The 16,909-nt window shown below is 38.0% G+C and overlaps 1 protein-coding gene across 1 annotated transcript in view; it reads left to right on the top strand.

Annotated features, from left to right (window-relative positions):
• Window positions 1-16,909, top strand: part of LOC106867941 (dynamin-1-like protein) — a 75,465-nt gene that overhangs the window by 23,051 nt on the left and 35,505 nt on the right. The window contains exons 2-3 of the mRNA XM_089338371.1: window positions 10,539-10,686; window positions 12,665-12,786. Coding sequence (XP_089194497.1) covers window positions 10,539-10,686; window positions 12,665-12,786 — 270 coding nt within the window. The remainder of the gene's footprint in view (window positions 1-10,538; window positions 10,687-12,664; window positions 12,787-16,909) is intronic.

The following is a 16,909-nucleotide window of genomic DNA, read 5'->3' as shown; positions in this document are numbered from 1 at the left end:
TTTGTTGTTGGTTTAGTTTAAACTGGGTGAGTGATTATTATAGTCCGTTTCCTCATATTGATTTACTTGCCAGGCAACAAGCTTCCCTGACACTAGATTGTTGTTGAACCATCTGATGAAGAGATAATGCTGTTAGAATTATGTGTTTTATGTTTTTCTCCCCTCCTTCTGCCATTCCAACAAATATTATGCTTTCAATCTATAAATATGTTTGTGTATGTGTGTGTGTGTGGGTGTGGGTGTCTGGTGCTTTAGACCACTTGGCCAGAGGAATTTTTTTTTATACAGTCAATTGGTCTGCTAGAAATAGCAATGAGATCTTCAAATTACACTCTACCATCTTTGACCTTTTGCTTGTCCTGCATATCGCATGATATCACATATGATACACAGGATGTATTTCCCTGATATCTATGTATCATATATTCATTTCCAAGAGTGACTTTGGAATTATGAAAGTAAAGTCTTATATTACTTAAAAGTCTGGAAACAAATGTGGATGTTTAGGACATGTTTATGAAAATGCTTTTGGACAAGCAAAGAGTTCAAAGTCAAGGACATAAATAATGTAGTTCTTGATATACTATGACTATAAAAAGCATTGGAGCTACCTTTCCAGTTTGTGGATGATTTCCTCCTCAACCATGCTCTCAGGTCATGTGAAAAATAAATAGATAAATAAAAAATGATGCAGTTGTTCAGTTTCAAGATTTCTTAAATGAACGTCTGCATCAAAAATTGTGGGCAAGTAGTGAGTGATGTCCTGAGGGTTAGAGTTTTGGAAAGAATAGACTGGTCAAAATGTTTACTGAAAGGATTTGGGAGATGGTATAGTAAAGGTCATAAATAGGCCTTTATGGCAAGAGTGTACAGATATATTACATTTATGTATTTATTTTGAAAGATTCTTGATGTGAAGATGATTGTTGAAACATATATTGTTATACTTGGCGATGGTCATCTTTTGATTAAATACGTGCACAACATATTTGGTTTTCACTTTTGTTTTATTATTATTATTTGGAGTTTTGAATTAAAATCTTCCACCAGACCTTAGTTATAATTTATGTTCCTAACACTAGCTTAATGATATCTAAGTTATTTTACTAAATTCATCATCATCGTCGTTTAACGTACGCTTTCCATGCTAGCATGGGTTGGACGATTTGACTGAGGACTGGTGAAACCAGATGGCTACACCAGGCTCCAATCTGATTTGGTAGTTTCTACAGCTGGATGCCCTTCCTAATGCCAACCGCTCAGAGAGTGTAGTGGGTGCTTTTACGTGCCACCGGCACGAAGGCCAGTCAGGCGGTACTGGCAATGGCCACGCTCAAAATGGTGTATTTTATGTGCCACCCGCACAAGAGCCAGTCCAGGGGCACTGGCAACGATCTCGCTCGAAAGTCATTACACAATTCTTTGTTATATTTAAAGTAATTGAAAGAAACACAGAGCACCTCAAGATAAATACAGTAACGAAAGGGTTAAAATGCCTGATGTCAAATTAGCATTGAATCAGCAACACCAAATTGGTGCTGCTTAACCCTTCAACATACAGATTACTCTATCAAATGCCATGCTTATAAGTGCCTGCCTTATCTTGTAACTTCAAGATTTTGAATATCTGATTTACTCTTTTACTTGTTTCAGTCATTTGACTGCGGCCATGCTGGAGCACTGCTTTTAGTCGAGCAAATCGACCCCAGGACTTATTCTTTGTAAGCCTAGTACTTATTCTATCGGTCACTTTTGCCGAACCGCTAAGTTACGGGGATGTAAACACACCAGCATCGGTTGTGAAGCGATGTTGGGGGGACAAACATATACACACCCACATACATATATATATATATACATACATATATACGATGGGCTTCTTTTCAGTTTCCATCTGCCAAATCCACTCACAAGGCTTTGGTCAGCCTGAGGCTATAGTTGAAGACACTTGCCCAAGGTGCCACGCAGAGGGACTGAACCCGGTACCATGTGGTTGGTAAGCAAGTTACTTACCACACAGCTACTCCTGCGCCTTGTTTTCTATTAGAATAACTTTGTCGGGTAGGTGTGAGAGACTGGATCTGGCCAGTTTGAACATAAAACAATTAAAATATTTGAGCTGGAGATGGCTGGTTTGAATGCTAAAAAGTTAAACGACTGTGCCAAAATATCTCCTACACTGCTGTAGAATGTAGGTCAGAGTGAGCTTTGCCAGCACACAAAAAGATTGTTTGATAGGGAACTCCTGATTCAAGAAATCACTTGTGTGTGTGTGTGTGTGTATAGTTAGAGTAAATCCCACCTCTCTCTCTCTCTCTCTCTCTCTCCCTCTCCCTCTCTCTCTCTCTCTCTCTCTCTCTCTCTCCCTATCTCTCTCACACACACACAGAGGTGAGCACTTAAGTGGAAAACAAGTTGGAAAAAATAATACTTGAATACCATAGGTAAAGAAATATACTTTTTTATTAAAGCCTCTGTGTGTGTGTGTGTGTGTATATATATATATATATATTTAGATTGTGTCCATGCTGGGGCACTGCCTATGTGTATAAAACACCATTTTTTCCCCTCTCCTAATATAGCTGTTTTCTCTGGTTTGGGGAATTTTGTTTCTCTGTAAGATATCTTTCACTTACACACTAAACAAACTTGCATAAATTATAAACTTTGGTACACATGATGAATTGATAATGTTCATTTCTAAGAAGACTGTGATATGTAACCTGTCAAAAAATGCCTGGAAGGACAGGCAGTTGTTTTATGAAAAGCTGAACATAAGATACATCAGTTGTGGTGTGCAAGAGAGACGATTGCGCTGGTATGGACATGTGGTGAAAATGGACGAGGATAGCTGCGTGAAAAAGTGCCACACCCTAACAGTTGAGGGAACCCATGGAAAAGGTAGGCCCAGGAAGACCTGGGCTGATGTGGTGAGGCAAAACCTTCGAACAGTGGGCCTCACCGAGGCGATGACTACTGACCGAGACCTTTGGAAATATGCTGTGCGTGAGAAGACCCGGCAAGCCAAGTGAGACCAAGTGAGATCGTTGCCAGTGCCCCTGGACTGGCTCTTGTGCGGGTGGCACATAAGATGCACCATTTTGAGCGTGGCCGTTGCCATTACCGCCTGACTGGCCTTCATAGGATTTTCGAGCGAGATCGTTGCCAGTGCCCCTGGACTGGCTCTTGTGCGGGTGGCCATAAAAGACACCATTTTGAGCGTGGCCGTTGCCAGTACCGCCTGACTGGCCTTCGTGCGGGTGACACGTAAAAGCACCCACTACACTCTGTGAGTGGTTGGCGTTAGGAAGGGCATCCAGCTGTAGAAACTCTGCCAAATTAGATTGGAGCCTGGTGTTGCCATCCGGTTTCACCAGTCCTCAGTCGAATTGTCCAACCCATGCTAGCATGGAAAGCGGACGTTAAACGATGATGATGATGATAATGAGTTGACTTAAAAATCAGAATTATTTCCTATTCCCTATACACCATTGTTTTAACATCCACTTTCCCATCCTCGCATGGGTCAAATAGAATTTTGCTGAGGTGGGTTGTTTGTTTCTATTACTGGATGCCCTTACTGTTGTCAATCTTCAGCTGTTTCCAAGCAAAGTAATATTTCCCCATGGCCAGACACGTTTCCACTGAGGATTGGAAATGAAGGACACAACTCACCCAGTGGTGACATTTATTTGCAACAATCACAGGAAGTCAAGGCAAGGAGGCAGTAACACGTATAAGCACGCACACACACACACACACACACACACACACACACACACACACACACACACACACACACACACACACAAGCACGTGTGTGTATGATGGGCGTTTTCAGATTCCATCTGCCAAATCCACTCACAAGGCTTTGGTTGGACTCTCTCACTTTACTCTCTTTTACTCTTTTACTTGTTTCAGTCATTTGACTGTGGCCATGCTGGAGCACCGCCTTTAGTCTAGCAAATCGACCCCAGGACTTATTCTTTGGAAGCCTAGTACTTATTCTATCGGTCTCTTTTGCCGAACTGTTAAGTTACGGGGACGTAAACACACCAGCATCGGTTGTCAAGCGATGTTGTGGGGGACAAACACAGACACACAAACATACACACACACATACATATATATATATATATATATATATATATATATATATATATATATATATATATATATATATACAACGGGCTTCTTTCAGTTTCCGTCTACCAAATCTACTCACAAGGCTTTGGTTGGCCTGAGGCTATAGTAGAAGACACTTGCCCAAGGTGCCACGCAGTGGGAATGAACCCAGAACCATGTGGTTGGTAAGCAAGCTACTTACCACACAGCCACTCCTGCGACTGGAGCTATAGTTGAAAACACTTGCCCAAGATGCCATACAGTGGGTTCAAATCTCACTGAGGTCAACTTTGCCTTTCATCCTTTCAGGGTTGATCAAATAAGTACCAGTTACACACTGGGGTCGATGTAATATGCTTAATCCCTTTGTCTGTCCTTGTTTGTCTTCTCTATGTTTAGCCTCCTGTGGGCAATGAAGAAATAATGTATAAAACAGGCCTCTTTCAGTTTCTGCCTACCAAATCCACTTGCAAGACCTTGGTTAGCTCTGAGATGCCGTGGAAGACTTGGCCAAGGCGCTGCCCGATGGGACTGGACCCAAACCCATGTAGATGGAAAGCAAACTTCTTACCACACCCCCATGCCTGCACCTATACATGATTCATAATTCACAGAAGCAGTATTAAAAATGTTCTTTAATTTTGGTTTGTGATAAAAACACTGCTTCAAGCAATGTGACTCACACCACTTCGAAGCTGTTCAGGCCCTGCTTACAGTATCTAACTTCACTTACACTTACCAAGCAGTAAACATGACACTCCATTTCATTTCTTTTTTTATGGTTAGTATTATTTCAAACTTCTGAGTTCATATCGTAGCTGAACAGCTGCAAGCAGATGAGTTTCATTCATATACACACAGATGTGTTTATGTATATGTGTAGGCACTTAAACATACGGAAGACCAGCCAGAATATAGTTGATAGTGTTTTAAGTACGAAGCTACAGGAAATATTTTTGATGTTATTTTTGTTAACTGTGTAAACAAGAGGAAGTTAAGCGAAGGGATTATAAGGGTTCCTGAGAAATAGGTTTGTCATCAAAGGAATTATGATACACAGAAAACATAGAATTTTTGATGAACTTGAGTATATCTGTCATTGGTGTAGTATTGTGGAAATCTTTTTAATTAAATACTGAATAAACTTGATTGAAATTCTAGTTAGATACTAAGACTTTTAGACATTGATATAAAATGACTGTTGTATGTTTGCATAATAATATATTAGTATTTTATTTTTTACTTGTTCTAGTCATTGGATTGTGGTCATGCTGGGGCATAACCTTGAAGGATTTTAGTCAAATGAATTAACTCTAGTACTTTTTTTTTTTTTAAAGCCTGCTATTTAGTGCATGTCACTTTTGTTGGACTGCTAAGCTGTAGAGACCTAAACAAACCAATACTGATTGTCAAGTGGTGGTAGATGACAAGCATAAACACAAGGGCGTGCGCACACACACACACATACACATTAAAGAGAGAGGCGGGGTAGTAATGCAAATAAACACAGTTAAGCTTGATACTTGTTAGGGTCAAGGGTGGGTATAAGAGAAGTCCAAATTGAACAGCTATTGAGGTAATAATACAGATTAACTTAGATTTGAGACATGTTCTCTATGTGGCGTGTGTTTTCTGTACCTTGTTTATCATTTTGTCCATGTTTTTTTTGCAACGTCATGTACCCAGATATGCATCTATATATACATGTAGATGAAGGTATGCACATACATGTACATATATATGCATATACTCACATATATATATATATAAATATATATATATATATATATATATATATATATATATATATATATATATATACACAAATATATATATATATATCCTCTTCTTCGTTTAATGTCCACTTTCCATGCTAGCATGGGTTGGACGATTTGACTGAGGACTGGCGAACCAGATGGCTGCACCAGGCTCCAGTCTGATCTGGCAGAGTTTCTATAGCTGGATGCCCTTCCTAACGCCAACCACTCTGAGAGTGTAGTGGGTGCTTTTATGTGTCACCGGCACGAAGGCCAGTCAGGCGGTACTGGCAACGGCCACGCTCAAAATGGTGTTTTTTACGTGCCACCTGCACAGGTGCCAGTCCATCGGCACTGGCAACGACCACGCTCGAATGTTTTTTTCACATGCTACCAGCACAAGTGCCAGTAAGGCGACACTGCTAACAACCACACTCAAATGGTGCTATTTACGTGCCACTGGCACGGAAGCCAGATAGCTGCTCTGGCAATGATCATGCTCAACAGGCTTCTTTCAGTTTTTGTCCACCACATCCACTCAGAAGGCTTTGGTTGGCCAGGGCTGTAGTAGAAGCAAACTTCTTAGCACACAGCTACAATTGTGTCTCTGGTTCTTGTAAAAGTCATTTAAAAAATTTGAAAGGTGCAGGAGTGGCTGTGTGGTAAGTAGCTTGCTTACCAACCACATGGTTCCGGGTTCAGTCCCACTGCGTGGCACCTTGGGCAAGTGTCTTCTACCATAGCCTCGGGCCAACCAAAGCTTTGTGAGTGGATTTGGTAGACGGAAACTGAAAGAAGCCCGTCGTATATATGTATATATATATATATGTGTGTGTGTCTGTGTTTGTCCCGACTCCATCGCTTGTGTTTACGTCCCCGTAACTTAGCGGTTCGGCAAAAAGAGACCGATAGAATGAGTACTAGGCTTCCAAAGAATAAGTCCTGGGGTCGATTTGCTCGACTAAAGGCAGTGCTCCAGCATGGCTACAGTCAAATAACTGAAACAAGTAAAAGAGGAAAATGAGTTTTATCAAAAAAAACAACAAAAAAAAAAGGGAATGGGGAAACAAATCTACATTTCCAAAGAAACTAATGAAAAAAATTAAATAAACAAAATAAACAGCCAATAAGTTTCTGTGCCATGAAAAGAAGTTAATTCTAACTTCAGAGAGGGTCTTTCCTGTCAAGAAATGAAAAGTTTTGTGAGTCACTTCTCACAAATGTATTTTGTGGATTTACTCACAGCATTGTTGTATGGTGACGTATAAGAAATGAATGTGAGGCATTCATTATTTGTAATCAAATGTAGAATTGTGTCAGTGTTACTTCAGATAAACTCCTTATTTCTAGTTCTTAGTTTAAATCTGGTTTTGCACAGTTTTATGTGCCAGTCTTCCATTGTTAATAATTAGGTGTGGCTGTGTGGTAAGTAGCTTGCCTACCAACCACATGGTTCCGGGTTCAGTCCCACTGCGTGGCACCTTTGGCAAGTGTCTTCTACTATAGCCTCGGGCCAACCAAAGCCTTGTGAGTGGATTTGGTAGACGGAAACTGAAAGAAGCCCGTTGTATATATGTATATATATATATATATATATATATATGTATGTGTGTGTGTTTGTGTGTCTGTGTTTGTCCCCCCACCATCGCTTGACAACCGATGGTGGTGTGTTTACGTCCCCGTAACTTAGCGGTTCGGCAAAAAGAGACCGATAGAATAAGTACTAGGCTTACAAAGAATAAGTCCTGGGGTGGATTAGCTCGACTAAAGGTGGTGCTCCAGCATGGCCGCAGTCGAATGACTGAAACAAGTAAAAGAGTAACAATAATAATCATTGATTAATGTCTATTTTCCATTAAATGTTAGCATGGGTGACATGGTTTGACTGGAGCCTGTAAGCTGGAGAGCTTCATCAAGCTCCAGTCTGTTTTGGTTTGGTTTCAACAGCTGGACACCCTTTCTAATGCCAACCACTCTACAGAGTGTACTGGGTGTCTTTTACGTATCACCAGCATGGCTGCCCTTTACATGTCACCATTACTGACCATGACTGTGATTTCACTTAGCTTGACATATATATATATATATATATATATATATATATATATATATATATATAGACATTTATATAATAATTTTTGCCGTTATTTTAACATTCACTTTTCCAAGTAAGGTAATATTTCCCCATGACCAGACATGGAAGATTGGCAATGAAAGACACTGCTTGAGTGACGCTGATCTTTGTTTACAACTATCACACCAAGTCAAAGCAAGGACTGATACGTGCACAAAACACGTGCATGTACACACGCACGCACGCACACACACGACAAGCTTTTAATTTCCTTCTACCAAATCCGCTCACAAGGCTTTTGTTGGCCTGGAGCTATCATAGAAGACACTTGCCCAAGGTGCCTTGTAGTGGGACTGAACTTGAAACCATGCAGTTGGGAAAGAAACTTCATACCACACAGCCGTGATCATCAGGTAATTGGTCTTAGAGATGTATTTATATGAATGAATGCTACATAACCTCATTATCTTTGAGGAATCAATTTTTATAATTGTAATCACATACATCAGCTCATTCCTGTGTAACCACTCTGACATGTTGTTTCTTCTTCTATATTCTTTGTTGTATCTACTTTCCATGTCTTTTATTTCAATGGATGTTGGATGGGATATTCTCACTACTACTACAACTCTAAACAGTTTCCTTAACTACTACTTACTAAGCCATTGCCCTGATTCTGTGTCAACATTATTTCCAGGATTACATTGTTACATTTGTCATCAATGACAAGGCTAAATACATAAATAAAATGAAATTCAATCAGAAATTGATATCTGATGTTTTAGATAGATGTAAGGAATATTTTTCAATATTTTAATATTAACTTTGTGCTATGATGCTGATGAAAGACAGAGTTATGTTCCTTGCTTGAATGTACAAACTAGCCAGTAAGGGAGCCTCTATGTAGTCAGATGACTCATTAGAAATAGTAGCCAAAATTTTCAAATGATACTCCATCGTTTTAAGCAGAAAGATAAAATGATACGTTTGTTTATGTGCTAGATATACTGTGTTTAACCCTTTAAAATTAAGATTACTCTGTGAAATGTAATGCCTATTTATTTTTCATTGTTTTGAATTTATGATGCATTATCTCATAGCTCTGAGATTTCAATGATGTGATTGTTTATTTTTAGAATGAAATTGTAGGGTAGGTGTGAGAGGCTGAATCTGACCAGTGTTAATATAAAACACTTGTGCTATATGTGGCTGGTTTAAATTTAAATGCTAAAGATTGAAACTGATATTGCATTGTCATGGCTGGGGTGTCTTTGATCTCAGAACTCACCTAAAACTAAATGAATATATATATAACAAATAAACAGGGCCTGAAAGATTTCTTTAAGAGGCATGGCATATTTTATAAATATTCTTGTTCAAGTATCATAATAGCATGAAACTATTAGTAGCTCTTTTGGTTGTGTTTTGAAATTGATTATATATATATATATATATACTCCTGAGAGTCATTTTCTTTTTGTGCCTTATAATTTAACACACTCATCGGTAAAATTTCCACTTATTCCTTATTTTTATTTTCCTAAAATTTTCGTTGGGTCTTGCAACCTTTTCAATAGTCTTGACTCTCACACAAACTCACATAAAGAATCCTGCAAACCAAATCCAAAAACGAAATATATATATATATATATAATCTCCATTGTTGTAATCTCTGCATATCTACTACTTTCTACAGTAATTCCAGTTACAAAGATCTTGTCTTTTTGTATATCTGGAATTTCATTGTTCAATGTGTTCTGATTGAGTTTTTTGAAAAAAGGTTTAGCTGTTATTTCTAGCAAGTTGAATGGCTACATAGAAGTTTCTCCTTGATACACTTAAATAATTAGTAAACTGTGTGTGTGTTTAGTGATTTGCAAACTATGTATGAGGTAGAGGTTATTTAAAAATTGTATATGGTGTTATTTATTTTAGGTTAGAATTCATTGGGTTTGTTATTATTGAAGACGTCACACAGTATCCAATATTGTGATGTAGTAGATTGAAGGTATTGTGTGTACTGGGGGTTTGTACTGTCTGTCAAGTCACAACAAGTACCTCAGACAGACTGTACCTTACAGAGTATGCATGCAGTTCTAAGTAAAGCCAATTTTTTGCAATACACCAAGATTGTAGGGTATTTCTAAAGTGTCCAGATGTTTTTTCAGGTTATGTATGATTATTATTATTATTATTATTATTAAGGCAGTGAGCTGGCAGAATTGTTCGCATGCTGAGCAAAATGTTTAGTTTCATTTAGTCCGTTTTTACATTTTGAGTTCAAATTCTACTGAGGTCGACTTTGCCTTTCTTCCTTCCAGGGTCAATAAAATAAATACCAGTTGAGCACTGGGGTCAATGTAATAAACTTATCCACTTTCCTGAAATTACTGTCCTTATGTCAAAATCTGTAATTGCTATTGTTATAAAGATAAGGTAGTTTGGCAGGTGTTGGTAGTTCAAATCCTTCCAACATCAACTTTGCCTTTCATCTTGTTTAATAAAGAACGAGTTAGTTTATTAAGATGTTTCATTCTTGTGGGGGTTTTTTAATTCTTTTTTTTTTTTTTTTATCTTTCCAGAGTTCTGGTAAAAGCTCTGTTTTGGAGAGTTTGGTAGGGAAAGATTTTCTACCTCGGGGATCTGGTATAGTCACCAGACGGCCTCTTGTTCTTCAATTGATACACATAGGTAAATCTGAAATTGAAACTCGGCGACAAGAATCAAGCGGTGAGTAATTTTTTGTTTTGTAAGAACCTTTCTGTCTTTTTTTTGAGGACATACTGGTTCCACAGTAAAGGGCCACATTACATTCTGTATAGTGGTTAGTGTTAGGAAAAGCATCCATCCGTAAATAGCAAGCCAAGAAAGAAACACAAATGAAATGTGGTCCTCTGGTTCATTTAAACTGGCCATATTGGCCCAAATACATTACTTGTTTTATGTTCTAACCAGTCAGATTCTACCTGTCGTACCTACCCTTCAATGCCATTCTAAAAATATACTTATCACATCATCAAGATTTCAAAGCTATGAGATAATGTATGATTAGTTAAAAACAATGTGAATGAAAAAGTATTATATTTGACAGTAATTTACTGAATGCTAAAGGGTTAAGCAAGCATCTGTACTTCATTATGTGACCTTGGCAGCTTGTCCAACCCAAACCAGCTGGGAAACCAATGGGCTTAAAATGATGATGAAGGGGATGGGAATGGCAACAGTAATGGTAATCTTCAACATTACATTTTAATTTATTTAATCAGTGGTTCTCAACAGGGGTAGGTCCATGTGGCTCTTTGGAGTCCATATAAGATTTTGTTGTCAAAATTTATATGGACTAAATCTGTCATACTTCTACATTACTCTACTTCACACAAAATATTTTTTTTATACAGTTTTTCTAATAATATCTAATTATAAAAATCACCATCATTTAATGTCTGTTGTCCATGCTGGCATTGGCTGGATAGTTTGACCAGAGCTGGCCAGCTGGGGAGCTGCACCAGGCTCCACCCTGATTTGACATGGTTTCTATGGCTGGATGACCTTGCTAATGCCAACCACTTTACAGTGTGCTGAGTGCTTTTACATGGCACTATCACAAGTGTTTTACACCACCAACAGTATCAGTCTTAACACTTCTGTTGCGGGTTATGGGTCTTCTTGAGTATGGCAAGGCACCAGGTAATAAGTTATTTTAAACCTCAAATGGCTATGAGAGACCATCCAAGTAGAATAGGAATCAGCGGAGTCTCTGGGTAAGAAACGGTTGAGAACCACTGATGTACATCATCACCATCATTATTGTCAACATCATTTACTATCCACTTTTCCATGCTTACACAAGTTGGCTGAAATTTGTTGAGGCAGATTTTCTATGATCAGATGCCCTTCCTGTTGCTAACCCTCACCTGTTTCCAAGTAAGGTAATATTTCTCCATAGCCAGACATGATTTTCACAGAAGATTGGAAACAAACAACATTGCTTGTATGATGATGATGATGATGATGATGATGATGATGATGATAATACTTGTTTATAACCCTCACATGATAAAAAATAAAATCATTGTCTGTAAATATGAAATTAGTAGTCTGAAAATAACACTATGTAACAAAATTAAAAAAATTTTTTTTTGTCTTTGGTCAGTAAGTGTTATTTCCTATTTGCTCCTATTTAGAAATCAAAGGAAATGACTACTATTCCCTTCAAACTTAGCTTTTGTGACCTGGACATCAATGTGTTGAAGCTGATCTTTTTCCCATTACATTTCAGACTGATTCAGTGCTGAGTTGCTGAAGCAGAAATATCGCTGTAGCAAATATTCTGCTCAATACTGATTTGACTGTCAGTTGTTTGACCATAACCACTTGAACATGTCCCTTAGTGGCTGACAATATGTGCATCCCTGACGATGAGCAGGAGTAGTGGGGGAGCATCATAGCCATGTGTTGATAGGAATTCTTTGAGATTTGAATAAATATCGTAACAAAAGTAAAGCTTGAAAGAAATATTAGCCATTTTTTATACTTTCTAGGAGTAAGCAAATAAAAAATAACAGCTGCTGCCCAAGGACAAAAATCATGTTAGACAGTGTAATTTTTGCCCGAAGCAAGTGAAATACCAAAACTCAGGTCAATCTTATTAAAAATTCATTTCAGATCTTTCAGACATTTTGACATGTTGCTTTCTGTTATTTTCTAGATGGAGAACATATTGAAGAATGGGGCAAATTCCTTCACACCAAAAACAAAATCTATGGCGATTTTGAAGAAATTCGACAGGAAATTAAGGCTGAGACAGAACGGATGACAGGGACAAATAAGGTGAGTAAAATTATGATTTTCAGTTAGAAGAGTGAGCCAGAAAGGAATTCCATTTTTTATTTGCATTACTTTTTTACCCACCATTGTATATACAAAGTGTGAGTCAAAACTTATATAAATAAAAATTACATTTATTTCCGACCCTCCTCATATTCACTTGCTTTTCTTTGATCTATTAGTTTTTTCTTCCTGCTTTACAAACTATGTATAGGTGCAGGCAAGGGTGTGTGGTTAAGAATTTTGCTTCCCAACCAGGTTATTTCAGGTTCAGTCCGACTGTATGACACTTTGGACAAGTGTCTTCTACTATAGCACCAGGTCACCCAAATCCTGGAGTGGATTTGGTAGATGAAAACTGAGATCGCAAGTATATATATATATATATATATATATATATATGATAAATAAATTCAAAAAAGGATAAAACTCTTTTACAAGAATTTTATCAAGAAGCCAGTGTGTAAAAAAATTCATAAGGGAAATTTCTATTCCCAAGAATATAATTATTCGTTTATATTTATATAAAGGGCATTATTACAGAAAAATAACGCCACACAGTGGACTTCTCAAAATAACCACATTTAGTACCTAATGCGAGGAAAAAACAACCAACAGAAGATGACCAACTTTCTTTTAAATAAACTTAATTGTGTATCGACCGATTTCGCAATTACTAGAATGAATCTAGATTTCGTTCATCAGCACAATATTGTCCCAAAAATATATATAAACAAACAGAATTCTCATCTCACCAAAACCGAACAACTATGTTTCCGACAGAGTAAAGGGAATGAAGTTTATCTGTATATATACAGATACACAATTAAGTTTATTTAAAAGAAAGTTGGTCATCTTCTGTTGGTTGTTTTTTCCTCGCATTAGGTACTAAATGTGGTTATTTTGAGAAGTCCACTGTGTGGCGTTATTATTTTTCTGTAATAATGCCCTTTATATAAATATATATATATATATATATATATATATATAGGGAGAATTCACAAAAAAAAAACAACAGACGAAGACAGGTGGTGTAGAAAACAAACAGATGTATTAGTATAACGCTCGGGAATTGAAAATGTCTTTAACGTTTCGAGCCTACGCTCTTCCACAGAAAGAAACAAGGAGAGAAAAAAAATGTGTATATATATATATATATATATATATATATATATATATAACAAATAATAAATGAGTATATGCATATATACGTACAGGTATGTGCATACCTACGTCTACCTGTATATATAGGTGCATATCTGGGTACAGGACATTGCAAACAAAACGTAGACAAGAAAATAATAATAACCAGAGTACAGAAAACACACAGGCCACATAGAGAACATTTTCCTTCATCAGCTACCCCCATTTTAACACCCGTGTTTCGAAGAGTAGGGCAGGACGCATTGTTAAAATGGCTCTTCCCATGGACTGCAAATTAAATTTGTATACACAAATTAAACTTGTGCCATGGAGGAATGTAGTGGCGGACAAAAAACAAGACAGGAAAACAAACGGAAAAGGCTATGCGGCCAGATGTGAAAAATTATGTGTATATGAACGCTGTGAGGCACGAACTGAAAGCGGGACGAAGTAAGTTCGCGTGTTTGCTCGGCGATAGTGGAGCCTGGTGCAGTTCTCCAGCTTGTTGGTTCCTGTCACCTTGTTCAACCCAAGCCAGCATGGAAGACACATGAAGGTTCTGCGATTCCTTGCTGAGCAACCTGCACAAACGATTTGTTTATAATGATCAAACGTTTGTGTTCCACATAAGCTCATGCTCTCTATCAAATCGCCATTGCCTGTCCGGGTGCACAAGTGTACCATGCAACAGATGTTAAAATGATTGTAGAGAAATGTGAACATGGTGCACCGCCCAGTCTAGGAATCGAAACCACAATCTTATGGTCATTAGGCCATGTAGACACACACACACACATTATTTACAGACATCTTGCTAAATTCCATCAGAATTTGTTTATTTTGAAACGTAATGCTGTCTATTATTGGTAAAATAAAAAGTATGCGATATGAAAGTGTAAAATGTTGTAACAAGTTGGAAAATGAATATGATGCATGCTTCAGTGGGTTATCAAATTAAAGAGTCAGCTGATATTCCCAGATCCTATTAGAATCGTATTTATTATTTCCTTTTCTACTATGTATGTATACATTCATCTTAGATTTGAAAGAGCTTTGTTTATGGCTGTTTATGACTTTCTTTTGTTCATTATTTAAACTAGATTTAAATGTATTTTATTTTTAAACTCATTTCTCAGTTTTGGGTGTTGATTAAAAGCGAAAGTTTTCCAAACCATTCCACGCTTCAGAGATGAAGTTTATTATTTAGTGATACTAATTGTTTCTTTGTGTGTGTTAGTAACAGAGAGATATACACTACATGAATTCTCATTTATCACTGGTGTTTAACTCCACAAAACAATGGTAAATTAATCAGCTCCATACACTTTGTAAAAGAAATGAATGGTAGATTCATTGACACCAAACAGCAAAAGCCAATAACTACAAACCTTCTACTGTCAACTATTTGTTGATCATCTCTAACTTTCCCAATAGAGAATACTCGTCTACATCATTTTAAGAATGCACACCCTTGCAGTATACTCTTTTACTTGTTTCAGTCATTTGACTGTGGCTATGCTGGAGCACCGCCTTTAGTTGAGCAAATTGACCCCAGGACTTATTCTTTGTAAGCCTAGTACTTATTCTATCGGTCTCTTTTGTCGAACCGCTAAGTTACGGGGACGTAAACACCACCATCAGTTGTCAAGCGATGTTGGGGGGACAAACACAGACACTCAAACACACACACATACATACACAGCGGGCTTCTTTCAGTTTCTGTCTACAAAATTCACTCACAAGGCTTTGGTTGGCCCACGGCTATAGTAGATGACACTTGCCCAAGGTGCCACACAGTGGGAATGAACCCGGAACCATGTGGTTGGTAAGCAAGCTACTTACCACACAGCCACTCCTGCGCCTATGTTAATGAAAATAAAAGCAATTGGCAATGCGTTCTGGATAGCTGAACATTGTTGATGGGCTACATTTTTGCAGTACAAACAGAATCTCCTAATCGTCGACCCATGTTATCACAGATCAATCCGTGATAAGTGTAACATGAGGCAGGATTTCTACAACTGAATGCTCTTCCTCTCTCTAACCCTCATCTTTTTCTGAGCAAGGTGGTATTTTCCCATAGCTAGATATGTTTTTTTATGGAAGACTGAAAACAAACAACCTCACTTATATGACAATGATGCTCATTTACAATCATCATATGATGTCTGGCTAAGAGTAGACACAAACGAGTGTGCACACATGCATGCACACATGCACTCACACACATGCACGCACACATGCACTCACACACATGCACATGCATGCACACATACTTTTTTAGACTTTTTTTTAGTTTCTGTCTACCAGATCCATTCACAGACCTTTGGGTGATAGTAGAAGACACTTACCCAAAGTGTCATACAGTGGGACTGAACCCAAGACAACATAGCTGGAAAGCAAATTTCTTAACCACACAGCCATGTCTGCACAACCAGTGTGATTTCGACTGAGTTGGGGTGTTCAATGTGTAACTAACCAACTCCTCTATTCATTTCCAGCTATGTCTGTCAAAGCAAGCTCTTTCTTCAAACATCATCAACCCTTAGAGATTATTCTTTCGAGTCCTAGGACCTGGTTACCCTGTTTGCTAAAATGGAAAAGGCGTTGCCCTAGAGGATGGCAAGGAAGATGTGCTGGAACAGCCCCACCCCCAACTCACAGGGCTCACACTTGCGGACAGCTATCTCCACCCCAGTAGTGGTGAGCAGAGATATGGTCCAGGTACAAAGAATCCCAGAGGTCTCCACACAGGAGATATGTTGTGAATGATGGTGGGGGGGTTGTTATGTGGACATTTAAATGTGGTTAGGTGATGTATGCAACCCGACTGGAAAATACAGTGATTGGTTAGTGGAAGGATCAAATTGAATCAGCCAAAACTGGATCAAGGAATTGGATAAGGGAAAGATCAAGGAATTGGATAAGGGAAGGATCAAGGAATTGTTAGAGAGGAAGAGTTAGATATCTGAAAATGTTGAGA

Source organism: Octopus bimaculoides, chromosome 20 (assembly GCF_046866305.1).
Source record: "Octopus bimaculoides isolate indiv1 chromosome 20, ASM4686630v1, whole genome shotgun sequence".
Taxonomy (NCBI): Eukaryota; Metazoa; Mollusca; class Cephalopoda; order Octopoda; family Octopodidae; genus Octopus; species Octopus bimaculoides.
Note: the sequence above shows the minus strand (reverse complement) of the source record. Positions and strands in the feature narration are given on the sequence as shown.